The sequence below is a fragment of the Salvelinus sp. IW2-2015 genome, linkage group LG20 (assembly GCF_002910315.2).
Source record: "Salvelinus sp. IW2-2015 linkage group LG20, ASM291031v2, whole genome shotgun sequence".
Lineage (NCBI taxonomy): Eukaryota > Metazoa > Chordata > Actinopteri > Salmoniformes > Salmonidae > Salvelinus > Salvelinus sp. IW2-2015.
In genome coordinates, this window is record NC_036860.1 from 20,738,925 (window position 1) to 20,756,241 (window position 17,317).

Below are 17,317 nucleotides of genomic sequence, written 5' to 3' on the forward strand. Positions count from 1 at the left end.
CCACTAATTGTGGTCAGTGATGGTTGGGGGCTACCCATTCATGGTGGATGTGGACAGATACCTGACATGCATGCACTACACACACATTATTTCAAAAAAGCTCACTGGACACTTTCCTTTCCTTGTAAAATAATTTCCAATAAACTTTATTTATTCACAAACTGAGTTCGAAATTGCCATCTTTTTTAACACATACAATAAAAAAAAACATGTCTAAAAGACAGCAATGGCCTGCCCCAGGTCTCCCAGCTACCATCTTTACACAACTTGTTTTCAACAAATGATCGCTGTATAATACAATATTACAATGTGCCCTCAGAATACAGTGGTTGCTTCCATTTTTAGGTTAACTTGTCAAACAGTGCATTCATTATCAATGTCTATACATCTCTATTTTCAGAAGATGAGTCATATAGATAATATTTTAAAAAACAGCAGAAAATAAACAATGAAAGACTAATAGCAACAGCTACACAATTCATTACCTTTTCATAGTTGTATTTTTTTGTTTACAGAAAAAAAGGTGTCTTAAGGCTTATGCTGAATCATATGGATTGTTTAACAGAAAATAACAGGACAGCAGAAAGAAAACAGCAATGACATACTGCCCTTTTGCATCAAACTGAACAAAACACAGATATTCAATTCACCACCATCATTCAAGTCTATTCTTACTACTGCACCAACAAAAATACAATTAAAAGAAAAGTCATGTAAAAGAAAGCAAGTGACCAGAAGCTTGTTAGTCTTCCAAAATTCCATCAGTCTGAGGGTGCGTTATGAAGACATCCAACAGACACTATGGGAATAGCTGGCATCTCCAGCATTCAGATTATTCACAATGTTTCAGCAACTGGTTCTGGAATGTACTCTGATGGAAGGACAGCATCCATGGCTACCTGAATTAATTGTTATTATTGGTAGTAGTCAAATCATGACCATTGTCAATGAGATTATATATACCCCAGCTCTTCMCATGAGAGAGAAGTCATGTTCCTGAGAGCCCTGCCGATGAAGTATAGCAGGGCTGGGAGTGGAGTGTTGAATGCTGGCGGTAAAGAGGAAAACAGTCTCCAATTAACAACATTTTAATTTTCTTCAATTAGGCTCAAATCTAGTTCTGTACAATCCCTCTCAAAGATACTCGGCTGACACTCTTCTCGATCAGGGTCTTCCTCCCCCTCTTCCCCCTCCTCGTCACTCTCGCTTAGAGGACCAATGCTTGTCCTTCCCAGCCCCTCTGGTGAACACGACCCTCTGAAGTCCCCCAAAAAAGGCTCAAAGCCCATGCAAACATCCCCTCCACAAGCCAGCCTTCCACGCTCCATACCACTCAAGGGGTCTGTACTGCGAGTCTGAAAAGACACAAATAGGAGAAACATTTGAGAGAGAGAACAAGGCCTTGTTTACACATGTATCATCCCTCTCTAGAAAAGACAAGAGCGGTCTACATTCAAACCACATGTTCTCTGTTCATGATACAGAAATAGGTAAAGGRYWRWTCCATATGATTTCAATCATTCTGACTGCACCCCTTTTTGATTTGAACGAAACCTTCCATACATGTTTGCCCATGGATAGAAGTGGTCAGAAAGTTACTTTTTTGGACCTGAATGCCAAAACATTCAGGAGATAGATGTGCTCAAAGTTGACCCATTTTGCATACCTCACCCTACCATGACACATCCATGTCTTCATGACCGAAAAAGACAAACGTTTGAGTTTGTTATCATTTGAAAGCATACAAACAGGGTTGTCAAACTATTTGATAATTTCTTTACATAAATTACCTAAAAACCCATCTCAATCAATGAGAGAAAACTTGAAATATACAAGATGGCGGCRTACACATTGTCAGATTTCTTCATGGAGCAAAAAATATATTTTAATAGTTTGCTAAATTCAATTTTCTACGGACAGCCTGCAACTAGACAAGGACATTTTATTAAACTCCTGTTTCCACAAATCGAGGATGAAGACAGTATCGCCAAGGTTGGTCGAAAATTCTCTGTGCTACACCAAACAGTACCTAATCTGTAACTCCCAGTATAATGGATAMCCATTTTTGGGGGTTAAAAATCACAATATCTGGTGTTACAATCTGTAGCTAATGTTTTGGCTGATAAATTAACTAAAACATGAATRAAATTGTAATTTCAACTTTCAAACGGTACCACAAAGATGGTTGAAGGTCCACACATCAGATAACGTTGACTTGAGTGGGAATATCCATTGTTTTAAATTAAACTGTCAATCTTCCATAGGAAACCTATTGAAATCATAGAAATATAACAGAATATAGATTTTAATTCATGTTGACATTCAACGGTGGGTGGACTGGTGGTCATCTTTCTGGTAGTAATTGAAACTTAGAATAAAAACATGAGCTGGCGCACACCCAGAGAAAATTATTTTATGTAGAAGTGCTGAGTAAATGGCAAATAAACTATAASCTATAAACATAAAGAGAGTTGCACACTATATATAAACTCCCAGTAATTTATTGGGTAAATCACCAACGTTTCGGCATCGCTGTGCCTTCAGGGTAATGTCATAAATGCTTGAACCAGGTTATGTAGACAAACAGTGCAATTAGTGCAACCAATGACAGTTGTGTCATAACTATTAAGTTCATTAGAATGAACTGAGGGAAACTTTAAAAAGCAAAAACAATAGTTTATAGCATATTGAATATATTAGGCTATTGTTATATGGAAACAATTAAATATTGTACATAGTATTAGCATCAACATCGTTTAATTCAATTTCACCTATTCAGTATATTTAATTGTTTCCTATTTCATAMATTTTTTTGTTACATGTAATCTTTTGGTTAAACTATAATTCATAATAAGCATCATCAACAGGGGGAACATATTGGGTGTATGCTGATAAGCTGTAGAAAGAATATATCAATTTATAAGACTTGTGARCAATTCTCTCTTATGAACAAGGGCCTGAGATCAAAATCAATATTCAGACCACTAGGGGTCAATGTTTTTAGACAGGATATCCAGTAAGCCTCCCTTCATAATAGTAGGATCTCAATGTTACCTCCTCTCCTTGGTAGAGTAACATGCTCAATGCCTTGTGTATTTGAGGGATGAGATAAGATGGATAGCTTCAACAGAGTGAGCTGCTACTGGATAGTCAATGTTYTTACACCTGATTGAGCTGTGGTGTTCAGCTAAGTGTTGTTTTAATTGTCCTTTCATTTGTCCTACGTAGGCTTTCCCACATGAACAGGTGATGAGATAGATACTCCCTTGGTCTTGCATGAGATGATACCCCTAACAGGGATTTTTAAACCTGGATGTTTTTATAGTGCTATTGCACTGTGCGCATGAGCCACATTTGTAGTTCCCATTTGGAATGGGTGTCAAGAGTGTCTGGTGGCCTCAGGGTACAGGTCAGATCTCAGCAAGCCATCTCCAATATTGCGACCACACTTATAGACCACCGAGTGGGGGTTCCTTGAACAGGTGTGCGATATTTTTGTCCGATTGCAGAATATGCCAGTGCTTTTTCAGGATTGCTTTCATTTTCACCAAACACTTGGTGCAAAACACTGTTGCGCTGTTTTTCTTCTTTGGTTGAGTTAAGTAATTCCTCTCTTGGTTTTTGAGATATTTTCATCATTGCAGCGTTAAGAGTTTTGTCCTTGTAGCCTCTCAATGAAATTATCTGTCTTTTATTTTAGCATTGCTGTCAATCTGTCTGGTGGCCACAGATTCGTTTAACCCTACATAACTGGCTATATGGTAGACCATTCATGAGGGGAAGGGAATGCATACTATCCGCACATAGCAGGGTATTGCGGTCTGTGGGCTTTGTGTATAAGTCTGTGTGTAATGCATCACTCTTTGATGATCCATAAGTACCGGTAGTATACTTTTCTCTCATCAGTCTGCATGGTGAATTTGAGGTATTCAGAGCTCTCGTTTAGTAGTTTGTAATTCATTTAGTTCCTGCTTACTTCCTTCCCATAGCACAAAGACATTATGTATTTCTTCCATAGGAGGCCTTTAGAAAGTAGGGGGKGTGTCTATGTTTTGTAAAGGAGTGCTTCCTCAAATTGTCCCACATACATGCTTGCATAGTAATTGAAACGTAAAAATGAAATAAAATGTCAATAGTGTACCTGCTAAATTGCAGTGGTCTGACGGGATAGGTCCATTCTATGAATTCTGTTTGCATGAATTAAATGACACCCACCAGGTATTCAAGAGAATGCCTATTTTACTGTCATCAGTTGAGATGCAGCAATGTAAATATTTTTCAGTGATGAAAACATGGATGACATCTCATGGTAGGGAGGGGWATGCAAAACAGGTCAACTTTGAGCACCTCTATCTYCTAAATATTTTGGCATTCAGGTCCAAAAAGTAACTTTCTGACCACTTCTATCATGAGCAAACTTGAATGGAAGGTTTCATTCAAATCTAAAGGGGTGCAGTCAGAAAGTAATTGAACTCTTATGGAACGACCCTAAATCAAAYGAAATCAAGTTGATATAACTGTTTAGGAAGTGGAAAAATGTAGCATCATATAAAATCTTTGTGATTCTTACAACATGGGTGTAGTAGTTCAGCTAGTTCAGGATTTTCTTTTAAAAATGTGACAAACAATAGAAACAAGGGTAATATGATGCCACATCTCCCTGWAAATTAACTGGGATAGTATTGTCAACTTGAATATAGCAGGCTGGACTACGAAATACTGTAGGTGTAAGCCTAGTCTCGTATGCCCGACTCAAAAACTCTTGTAATAAGCTCCTCCAATGACTGTGGCTGTTGAAAGARTATTCTAAACCTAAACAGAACACAACGGTTGTACATATACCACATGTAAATGAGTCGGGGAAAATTAACCTGCAACTTTTAAAATGTAAAGTACCATGTTTTTTWTTTTTTTATGTGAGGGAGTGACTGGGTGAGTGCACTGAAAAGGGACGCCAGACTTTCTTGCAGCTGCATGCAAATTATATGCAAATCCATTCAAGAGTGAGTCTTGGTGTACAGTATAACATTTGCCTGGCATTGCCTACAGGGAGAGCCATTGGCACCCTGACAATTAACCACACTCAGGGGTTGYGCCCGGGGCATGGGAACAGAAGAAAAGACATCTGTGGCCTGGAACGATTGGTAACAAGAACAATAATACACAGGTATGGTCTGTATTCTAAGGATGGAGTTATGGGTGAAAGTTGCCTCTGCATGTCTATTGATGTTATAAAAATAAATGGTCCATCTCGCTGACAAATGGGAATGTTTCTTACAGTACAGTTAGACTGTGGTTTGACAAGCTTAACAAGGATGCTTTCTCAGCCTTAAAGGCAGACTCAGCGATATGACGTCGATGCTTGGGGTGTGGTGAGTAGTCGGACAAAACGAGTATCAAATMAAATTTTATTGGTCACATACACATGGTTAGCAGATGTTATTGCGAGTGTAGCGAAATGCTTGTATCGTAACGGATATGGGACATTTTCTGGATACGATTTTGATCAGAGTATTATTTGTAATTATCCATGATTGGGGGGGAAAAAATGACATTTTCGGGTGCCAACATGCATCTTTCTCATGTCAGTCAGTCATGTCAGGTTTTACGTGATCTAAATAACTCAACTGGCTAGTTTGCTAAGAGAAGGGTTGTCCGTATGCTCTGATTGGATAGTGAAGTTGTAGCTGTCCACTCGCTTCATAATTTCACCTGATCAATTATTCCTTTGGTCTGATAATTTAGATTGCTGCTGCCTGCTACTATGATGAATTGCATGGTGAAGACGTTTGCTATCAAGCTATCAATGTGCATAATATCTAACAAGCGAGGCAAGGGTATGGGAGAAAAAAAATTAGGGATGCACGATATGTCGGTGAACATATCGGAATCGACCGATATTAGCTAAAAATTCCAACATCGGTATCGGCTCAATGTCTAGTTAATGCTGATGTTAAAAACCGATGTCAAAGCTACATTGCATACCTATATAACGTAGGTACATGAAGTAATAATGCCACGTAAAATGTTGCGCTACACGACACAGCATTCCTAACCTAGCCCACACAATGTCTGCTGTGTGGATCGAGCAGCCATTTGAAAAAGTAAGAACATTTCAGCGGGACAACTCAAAGGCAAAATCCATTAAAGCCAAGATAATGGAATTCATTGCCCTTGACAATCCACCGGTGGTCTCTGTCGTGGGTGATGTTGGCTTTCACCAACTGGTCGAGCACCGGTACACACTACCAAGTGCTCYATTTTTAGATGTTGCCCTACCGGAGTTACAGAGTTATAGCGTCACTGCTATTAGCGACACCACATACATACTATGGAACACCGTTTGGGTCTTTGCTTGTCAAAAAGATACAGTAGCACTGTCAAAAGCTGTACAAAAAAGTCTGCAAACAAGCAAACACCAGCCACGAATGATGCGTTTACAATACCGCGTTGGTAATAAAGCATAATTTGTTCGACCGCAACTTCTGCGGTAGCTAGCTTTAGCTTGGTAGCTAGCTAGCACCAATACAACCAGCCTGAAAACAATGACCAGTAGAAACTGCAGGCATTTTCATTATTCTTAGCAATGATTTAGGAATCCTTGTAAGTATTAGCTAGGTTGCCACTAGTTGTTCACCTATTGAAATTGAACTTAATTTCATAAAAATAAATAGTTAGCCAGCTACTTAACCCTGTTGCCCAAAGCTAACATTATGAGCAACCAGCTAGCTTCATCTGGCTAGTGAGGCTCGACCGGACAATGTGTTGTAAAGCTAGCCACAATAAGGATTAGGCACAAGAGTGGAATTTGCGGTTTGCCTTCAAAAATAAAAGTATGTCATTGACAGTGATGCAAATTAACACAAATAGTAGAATTATGCCATACTTTTATTTAAGGCTAACCGCCAAGTCCACTAATGTGGCTAATCCTTATTGTGGCTAGCTTCACATAGATGGGTCCGACCACCATTAATCAAATAAGAACCATCTTATAAATTAGGGTTATTTTAGATGACACCTAGCTATATAGTTAGCTAGCTATAGCAACTGAAACAGATTATGTCGTGTTATTTGACGTGTATCTTTTTTTSWCACRCAAAGACCCAAACAGCGTTCCAYAGAAATCCTGGTTGAGAATGAAACGACTGAACAAATGAASAACGAAACAGGACAGTAAGTAAGTGAAAGAAATAGGTTTTGATTAGGTTTTACTGGTAATGGGGACATACGTAAATGCCAACAAAATAACTTTTTGGTCAGTGTGGTGTGTGTGTGTAACCTTTAACTAGGCAAGTCAGTTAAGAACAAATTTTTATTTACAATGACGGCCCGAACGATGCTGGGCCAATTGTGCGCCGCTCTAGGGGACTCCCAATCACGGCCGGATGAGATACAGCCTGGATTTGAACCAGGGACTGTAGTGACCCTGAGATCTGAGATGCAGTGCCTTAGACCGCTGCGTCCATGTGTGTGTTAACTATTTAACTGTACTAGAATGCTTAAAATGCCGCTAAAATGTTAAATATCAGTATCGGTTATCTTGGCAAGAAATTATTGGATATCGGTACCGGCCAAAAATGTCATATCGGTGCATCACTAGAAAAAATATKAAACACTGATGCGTATTCTGACTGAGTGACAGCAAACTTGGCTGCCTGCTGCAAATTGAGGACACACACATTTTTGCAGTGAGAACGTGCAGGAAGGTATTTTGCCAACATATACTTAGCATATTAAAACACTTTTGTTTTTCCCGATCACAAGTATCATCCAATTTACAGATAATTTACAGATAAGACTAGGAGAACGTTCATGTTGGCACAACTCTAGTAGATGCAGAAAGTAAACAGCAGTGGGTCAATTTCCGCAACAGTAGGGAAGTGGATATTCGACCAGCAGAACAAACATTTAAGATTAGGCACAAGGGTCTAATTTAATGAAGGTTAAAGGTCAACTCAGCAATATGRCRKAGGTGCACAARGTAAACAGCATAGTGGGTTAATTTCCACAACAACTGGGGGGGTTTTAGTGCAAGGCTCAACTTCTCCRCTGTTTTGGTGCCCTGGCTACCCATGTCCATGCGCAGATACTGTGTGTGACTGTATGAATGCAAAGTCATGCATCTTGCTTATCTCAATATCTGCGGTGCAGCTCGTGGCAACRTCATTTTGCTGAGTCTACTTTTAAAGGGATAGTTCACCCAAATTAYATATTGGTTTCCTTACCCGGTATGCAGTCTACGGACAATGTATGACAGGAATCCATGCTTTGGTTWTGTTTCCGAATGCTAACGTTCTAGGCTTTGTGGCACAAATCCCATGCATTGCTGTCATACCTTGTCCATAGACTGCTTACAGGGTAAGGAAACCAGTATTCCATTTTGTATCCAACTATCACTTTAACCTTCAAATTAACAACTTTCCTCTGGCTAGCAGATGGCATGTTCCACCACCAAMCTACATACGGCAACCATTTCTATTCATTTCCTGACCCTTAATGATTTTTTGTTTACCTGAGTCATCTTGGTGAAATCCAGTACTGGCCGGGCAAATGGTCTGTCTGGGTCACGGCGTCGCTTCAGTCCCGGTTTGAGAAGGAGCAGGTCACAGGGCTGTGAGTGGCAGCGAGGGAGCTGAGGGGGGATGGCCCGGCGAAGAGAGGACGGGGTGCTGCAGGCAGAGGAGGGCAAAGCAGGCACAGCCGGAGGGGGTGCTGCACAATGGGGTGGAACTGGAGGCGGGGGCAGGAACTGGGCGGCAGCCTCTCTGATAAGGACAGGTGACAGAGAGAAGCGTCGCTGTGGAGGAAGGGGAGGGTGKAGCGGGGACGGAGAGGAGCATGATGATGGGGAGTGGAAGAAACAGCAGCAGGCGCCTCCTCCAGCAGTGTCACTGGGGTCCCATGGGAAATTCCAGGGCAGTGGGGAGTCAGGAGARAGAGCAATGCTAAAGAATGTGGGGCTTGAAGAAGAGTGTAGTGAAGAGGTTAGAGATGAGCTAGGAGCACGAAGCGGACAAGGCCCCCCGGCTACCCCTCCACTGTGGCATTGACGATTCACAGGTGTCCAGACCCTCGAAGCGCTGGGCCGCCAGGTGTAACGGCAGCGTGAAAGGTCCTCTGGCACGGACAGTGAACGACAGTGGCGTTTGGGGGGTGGCGGGGGGGGAGGGGGTGCACCTGGAAAAGACAGGTCTGTCACTGAGGTGCTTGGGACCAGGGGCCGGTGGGGGGGGGGGGGGGGGTGCACCTGGAAAAGACAGGTCTGTCACTGAGGTGCTTGGGACCAGGGGCCGGTGCAGGGCTTCCCCCTCTGCCAGGCGAGTTTCGGGGGGAACCAGAGGGACAGGGCAGGGGGGGAAGCTGGAGCTCAGCACACCCTGCAGGCCAGGCTTGGAGGGAGGGCAGAGCTGCCAATAACCACTCTCTATTAGGGAGAAGGAGAAAGATGATACCATAAATTAGAGCTGGAATGATTAACCAAAAATGTCGACATCAACCAAACTGACCACTTATCATATACATTTTACAATACTAGAGAAAATRTGAAGTTTGAAAAGAGTCTGCTAATTTGGGCAATTCCTAACGGGAYATTTGATAACTACTACAATCAAAGTAGTAGTAGCAGTTACAAGTATACAAACGTAACTATGGTGCACATTAATGTGAGACTTATCGTTCTATTTATTGTTTGAAATCCATATCATAATAAATATACTGAATTTTGTCCATATCGCCCAGCTCTAACATTAATAGAAACTACTGTTGAGGTTTATTTAATACAATAATGTGAGAGAAAATCTAAGAAAAGCAATTMATTCCTGATACAAATGTAGTTGCAGCTTGCTCTTGACAATGACAGCAGTCCTGAAGCCAATTTCCTGCAATTCTATCCATTTTCCCATGGGGGTTTGAACTGTGTATTTAAATAATGTATTCTCGACAAATAAACGTTGTTGCTTATTCTAATATTTCTACAGTGTGACTATAAATGAGAACTTGTTCTCAACTGGCCTACCTGGTTAAATAAAGGTGAAACAAAKAAAAAACACCCCATATTTATTTATATACTGGATTCTTGACATAGCTTACTTAGGGCTGGGCGATATGGCCAAAATATTATATCACAGTATTTTATTTATTTATTTATTACGGTACAACAGCATTTTATGTTTTTTAATAATAAAATATCTACATTTGCTTTATGAGTAGTGCGTGACCCTAGGGTGGCAACAAACACATTCTAAGTGATTTCAATGGGTCTTTCTCCATTCTGATTGAACAGTATAAAACAATTCAACACCAAAAGTCATCATTTTCCATTTCTGCATTTGAGATCATTTCCACACTGCCACGTAGGGCAGCGCGATATGGGCAAGTAATCTGGGCCTTATTTTAACCAAATGTTGCAATTTGACTTGTAATTTAGAGCAAAACACTTGTGTTAACTGTTGGAATCATGGGAATAGAATGTCTATTCTAATTATATAGTTAGAATATAATAGTGGGCACTTTTAATACAGTGTTGTTTGACATGACAACGAATGAAAATGCCAGGGAGGAGTTATTGTGACAGGGTAGAAACTAATGTGTTGATAGGCGTTTCCTAGGGACCTATAATCTTTGGCTCCATTTTAATTTTTTTCACTTTATTTAACCAGGTAGGCTAGTTGAGAACAAGTTCTCATTTACAACTGCGACCTGGCCAAGATAAAGCAAGCAGTGTGAACAGACAACAACACAGAGTTACACATGGAGTAAACAATAACAAGTCAATAACACAGTAGGGGGAAAAATGAGTCTATATACATTGTGTGCAAAAGGCATGAAAAGGTAGGCAATAAATAGGCCATAGGAGCAATAATTACAATTTAGCAGATTAACACTGGAGTGATAAATCATCAGATGATCATGTGCAAGTAGAGATACTGGTGTGCAAAAGAGCAGAAAAGTAATAAATAAAAACAGTAAGGGAATGAGGTAGGTAAATTGGGTGGGCTGTTTACAGATGGACTATGTACAGCTGCAGCGATCGTTAGCTGCTCAGATAGCAGATAGAATGTTCTCTCTTAGTACTTCATGTAAATAACATATTCTTGCTTTGCGTTTACCTCTTTATTTAGAAGACACGTTGCCAAACAACATGCTGATTACGTCACGCAATCACTGGTATTATCAGGCTGCATAGCCAATTAAGCTCTCTTACTCAGGACATTTATTAGCTAGCTAGCGATTAGCATTAGCGCTAAAAAGATTTAGGAACAAATTGCTAAGAAAAGACAAACTAGCTGTTTACAGATGTACAAACACAAGCTAATAGTGTAACTATAGAATGCTAGTAGATTTATATTAAGAAGCAAAGTGACAACTGCATCGTTGTTATCAACTGTGTTGCATATGCTGCATTGACCATGCAGACTGAAGGCAAGTGTCTCCTGATTGTGGAACATCAAATGCGCTCCTTAAGTGACAGGGGGCGTGGCTAGGTCTGTGTGGAAAGCGGCATAGAGTGGAGAGAGATGACTCCAGTAGCGAAGTAAACTATAAAGGGACGCTACACATTGCGTATCACATTTAACAAACCAAACATTCAAATACCGGTACAGAAGGTAAAGTAAAAACCCAAACCAGTCCGTGCATCATACCTGTATATAGCAAAAAACGGTATACCGCCCAGCCCTAAGCTTACTCGAATAAACTCAGCAAAAAAAAGAAACTGACCTTTTTCAAGATAATTCGTAAAAATCCAAATAACTTCACAGATCTTCATTATAAACGGTTTAAACGCTTTCCCATGCTTGAACCATAACATTAATGAACATGCACCTGTGGAACGGTCGTTAAGACACTAACAGCTTACAGGCGTAGGCAATTAAGGTCACAGTTACGAAATCTTAGGACCTAGAGGCCTTTCTACGGACTCTGAAAACACCAAAAAAAGATGCCAGGGTCCCTGCTCATCGGTGTGAAACGTGCCTTAGGCATGCTGCAAGCAGGCATGAGACTGCAGATGTGGCCAGGGCAATACATCGCAATGTCCGTACTGTGAGACGCCTAAGACAGCGCTACAGGGAGACAGGACGGACAGCTGATCGTCCTCGCAGTGGCAGACAACGTGTCCAAAACCTGCACAAGATCGGTACATCCGAACTCACACCTGCGGGACAGGTACAGGATGGCAACAACTGCGGAGTTACACCTGGAACGCACAATCCTCCATCAGTGCTTACACTGTCCGCAATAGGCTGAGAGAGGCTGGACTGAGGGCTTGTAGGCTTTTTTAACTTCTTATGGCTGCAGGGGCAGTATTGAGTAGCTTGGATGAAGGTGCCCATTTCAAACGGCCTGCTCCTTAGTCATAGTTCCTAATATTTGCATATTATTATTAATATTGGATAGAAAACACTCCAAAGTTTCTAAAACTGTTTGAATTATTTCTCTGAGATTAACAGAACTCATATTGGCAGGCAAATCCTGAGTTGAAATCAAACCGGAAGTCAGAATCTGAGATTGTCTGTATTCAACAGAGTCCAAAAGAATTCCAAATGACTTATGGCACGGGTTGCACTGCCTAGGGGTTCCACTAGATGTCAGTAATCAATAGAAATTCCAATGAGCTTCTATGGTGTTGTTGGAGAGAATGAGAGCAGAATCAGTCAGGTGTCCATCAAGCACCCATTTCCTGATCATGCATTTCTTCATGCAAGTCACTTGCGTTCCATGGCTCACGCAGACAAGAAGGAATACTCCGGTTGGAACTTTATTGAAGCTATATGTTAAAACATCCTAATGATTGAATTCAGTACTTAGTTTGAAATGTTTCTTCGACCGGTAATATCACTTTTTGAAGTTTTTGTCGATATGAAGCTGACCAGAATTAGCATTTGGATATGTTTCTCAAACGCGCTAACAATTGGACATAAATACGGATTTTTTCGAAAAAACAACATTTATTGTGGACCTGGAGTTTCTGCTAAGCTTCTGATCGAAACAAACAAAGGTAATGAAATATTTATAATATATTTTGTTTGTTTATAGTGACGCTATCTTTGCAGCTGTAATATGCTAATTTGAGCGCTGTCTCAGATTATAGCGTGCAGTTATTTTTCCTTAAAGTTTTTTTTAATCTGACATTGTGGTTGCATTAAGGAGAGGTATATCTATAACTCAATGTGTATAACTTGTATTATCATCTATATTTATGATGAGTATTCATGTTGAAACGACGGCTATGCAAGTCACTTGATGTTTTTTGCATTTAGTGATTCTTGTAGCCTCAATGTAAACTCGATTTTTTGATATTAAATTGAATGAATCAAACAAAAACGCATGTATGGTGTAACATGAAGTCCTATGAGTGTCATCTGATGAAAATAATCGAAGGTTAGTGAATCATTTTATCTCTATTCTGTTTTTTGTGATGCTATCATTAGCTGGGAAAAATGCTATGAATTATTTTAGTTTTGTGGTGACCTAACATAATCGTTTGTAGTGCTTTCGCTGAAAAAGCCTATTTGAAATCGGACAGTTTGGTGGGATTAACAAAAGATTACCTTTAAATGATATAAGACACATGTATGTTTGAGGAATTTTAATTATGAGATTTATGGTTTTTGAATTTGGCGCCCTGCACTTGACTGGCTGTTGTCATATTGATCCGACTTAGGGCTTGCAGCCATATTAGGCATGTCCTCACCAGACATCACCAGCAAAAACGTCACCTATGGGCACAAACCACCGTCGTGGACCAGACAGGACTTGCAAAAAGTGCTCTTCAAGTGACGAGTCGCGGGTTTTGTCTCACCAGGAGGGTGATGGTCGGATTCACGTTTATAGTCTAAGGAATGAGCATTACACCGAGCGCTGTACTCTGGAGAGGGATTGATTTGGAGGTGGAGGGTCCGTCATGGTCTGGGGCGGTGTGTCACAGCATCATCGAACTGAGCTTGTCGTCATTGCATGCAATCTCAACACTGTGGCGTTACAGGGAAGCACCCTCCTCCCTCATGTGGTACCCTTCCTGCAGACTCACCTCAGCATGCCAATGCCACAGCCATACTGCTCGTTCTGTGCGTGATTTCTACAAGACAGGATTGTCAGTGTTCTGCATGGCCAGTGAAGAGCCGGATCTCAAACCATTGAGCACGTCTGGACCTGTTAGATCGGAGGTGAGGGCTAGGACATTCCCCCAGATGTCCGGAACTGCAGGTGCCTTGGTGGAAGTGGGGTAACATCTCACAGCAAGAACTGGCAAATCTGGTGCAGTCCATGAGGAGGAGATGCACTGCAGTACTTAATGCAGCTGGTGGCCACACCAAATACTGACTGTTACTTTTGATTTTGACCCCACTTTGTTCAGGGACCACTCATTTCTGTTAATCCACATGTCTGTGGAACTTGTTCAGTTTATGGTCTCAGTGTTTAATCTTATGTTGACACATATTTACACATGTTAAGTTTGCTGAAAATAAATGCAATTGACAGTGAGTGGATGTTTTTTTTTGCTGAGTTTATATCTACTGCTGTACACAGTGCATTCGGAAGTATTCAGACCACTTGCCCGTTCACATTTTGTTACTTTATAGCCTTCCTCTAAATGAAACATTTCTTCCTCAAACGAACACAATACCACGTAACTACAAAGCGAAAACAGATTTTAGAAATTCTTGCAAATGTATAAATGTTTTAATTTTTTTTAATAACGAAAATAGTTTAGTTACACAAGTATTAAGACCTTTGCTGTGAGACTCGAAATTGAGCTCAGGTGCATCCTGTTTCCATTGATCATCATTGAGATCTTCTACAACTTGATTGGAGTCAACCTGTGGTAATTACATTGATTGGACAGGATTTGGAAAGGCACACACCAGTCTATATAAGGTCTAACAGCATGTCAGAGCAAAACAAGCCATGAGGTCGAAGGATGTCTGTAGAGCTCCGAGACAGGATTGTGTCAAGCACAGATCTGGGGAAGGTACAAAACATTTCTGCAGCATTGAAGGTCCCATGAAAACAGTGGGCCTCCATTATAAATGGAATAGTCCGTAACCATCAAGACTCTTCCTAGAGCTGGTTGACTGGCCAACTGAGCAATCGGAGAAGGGCCTTGGTCAGGAAGGTGACCAAGAACCCAATGGTGTGCAGCAGCATACCACCGCATACCACTGCTGCTTGCTTCTGAAGCTAAGCAGGGTTGGCCTGGTCAGTCCCTGGGATGGAGACAGATGCCTGCTGGAAGTGTGTTGGAGGGCAGTAGGAGGCACTCTTCCTCTGGTCTAAACAAAGATCCCAATTCCCCAGGGCAGTGATGGGACACTGCTCTGTGTAAGGTGCTTCTTTCGGATGGGACGTTAACGGGTGTCTGACTCTGAGGTCATTAAAGATCCCATGGCACTTATCGTAAGAGTAGGGGTGTTAACCCGGTGTCCTGGCTAATTCCAATCTGCCCTCAACCATCGTCACTAATAATCCCCAGTTTACAATTGGCTCATTCATCCCCCCCTCCCCTGTAACTATTCCCCAGTCATTGCTGCAAATGAGAACGTGTTCTCAGTCAACTTACCTGGTAAATAATGGATAATAATGGATAAATAAAAATGGTCACTGCAGAGCTCCTCTGTGGAGATGGGAGAACCTCTAGAAGGACAACCATCTCTACAGCACTCCACCTTTGTCACGGTGGCCAGACAGAAGCCACTCCTCAGTGGCAAAAGGCACCTAAAGGACTCTCAGCCCATGAGAAACAAGATTCTCTGATCTGATGAAACCAAGATGGAACTCTTTGGCCTGAATGCCAAGTGTCACATCTGGAGGAACCTGGACCATCCCTACAGTGAAGCATGGGTGTCAGCATCTGCTGTGGGATGTTTTCAGAAGTTAGGGACTTGGAGACTACTCAGGATCTACGCAAAGATAAACGGAGCAAAGTACAGAGAATCCTTGATGAAAACCTGCTTAGAGCGCTCAGGAGCGCAGACTACGGTGAAGGTTCACCTTCCAACAGGACAACGACGCTAAGTACACAGCCAAGACACGCGGACTGTGTTCGGAACAAGTTTCTGAATGTCCTTGAGTGGCCCAGCCGAGCCCAGACTTGAACACAATCCACCATCTCTGGACAGATCTGAAATAGCTGTGCAGCAACGCTCCCCATCCAACCTGACAAAGCTTGAGGAGCTGCAGAGAATGGGATAACTCCCCAAATATAGGTGTGCCAACTGGTAGCGTCACACCCAAGAAGACTCAAGGTTGTAATCGCTGCAAGGTTCTTCAACAAAGTACAGAGTAAAGTGTCTGATACCTAAATGTGATTTCAGTTAATACTTTGGAAAAAATTAAAACAGTTTTTGCTTTGTCATTATGGGTTATTGTATTATCTTGATGAAGGTAAAATAAATTTAAACAAGTTTCTGGGTTCGGAATAATTTCCGACCGCACTGTATTGCTGAGTCTACCTTTAAGACTCCTCTTGCATGGATCAGCCTGAGAAGATACATGTGTGCAATAGATCACGTAATGTGGTTTCCTGTTTAACAACCTATACAAACATTTCCTTTCTGTCATTTGGAATTCACTTCCATTAGTCTGTGCTCTTATCAACTTGGCAACAGTGCAAAGCCAAAAGGTACAATGMAAGACATTGTTTCACTTGTACATACTCACCAGGCATCAATCCATCTGTAGGCCAGCAAATTCCTAGGTTGTTGGGGTCCAGCAGAAACTGGAAGACAGACATGTTCATTGAGGAGCAAAAGCACAGGAAAAAAATTCAGAACAGCTCAAATGACAGAAAGAGACATAAATGGTCATGAAGCTGAGCACTGTTACAATCAAGACAAGGACATGCAAGCAGAGTCTTAGGCTGACACGTGGGCTCCCGAGTGGTGCATCGGTCTAAGGCACTGCATCTCAGTGCTAGAGGCATTACTACAGACCCTGGTTTCGATCCAGGGCTGTATCACAACCGGCCGTGATCGGGAGTCCCATAGGGCGCCGCACAATTTGCCTAGCGTCGTGCAGGTTAGGGGAGGGTTTGGTCATTATTGTAAAATAAGAATTTGTTCTTGACTGCAAATCAAATTTTATTAGTCATATGYGCYGAATACAACAAGTGTAGACCTTACAGTGAAACGCTTACTTAGGAGCCCCTAACCAACAATGCAGTTTAMAAATACATACAAATAAACATWAAAAAACATAAGAAATAAAAGTAACAAGAAATTAAAGAGCAGCAGTAAAATAACAATGCAAGACTATATACAGAGGGGGTACTGGTACAGAGTAGAGGTCGACCGATTAATTAGGGCCGATTTCAAGTTTT

At 41.3% G+C, this 17,317-nt stretch overlaps 1 protein-coding gene across 1 annotated transcript in view; it reads right to left on the reverse strand.

Annotated features, from left to right (window-relative positions):
* Positions 1–130: 130 nt before the first annotated feature.
* LOC111981164 (protein FAM53C) overlaps positions 131–17,317 on the reverse strand; it is a 28,076-nt gene continuing 10,889 nt past the window's right edge. Inside the window, exons 4-7 of the mRNA XM_024012328.2 lie at positions 16,660–16,717; positions 9,248–9,424; positions 8,513–9,177; positions 131–1,355 (exon numbers count right to left, since the gene is read on the reverse strand). Coding sequence (XP_023868096.1) covers positions 1,089–1,355; positions 8,513–9,177; positions 9,248–9,424; positions 16,660–16,717 — 1,167 coding nt within the window. The 3' untranslated portion in view covers positions 131–1,088. The remainder of the gene's footprint in view (positions 1,356–8,512; positions 9,178–9,247; positions 9,425–16,659; positions 16,718–17,317) is intronic.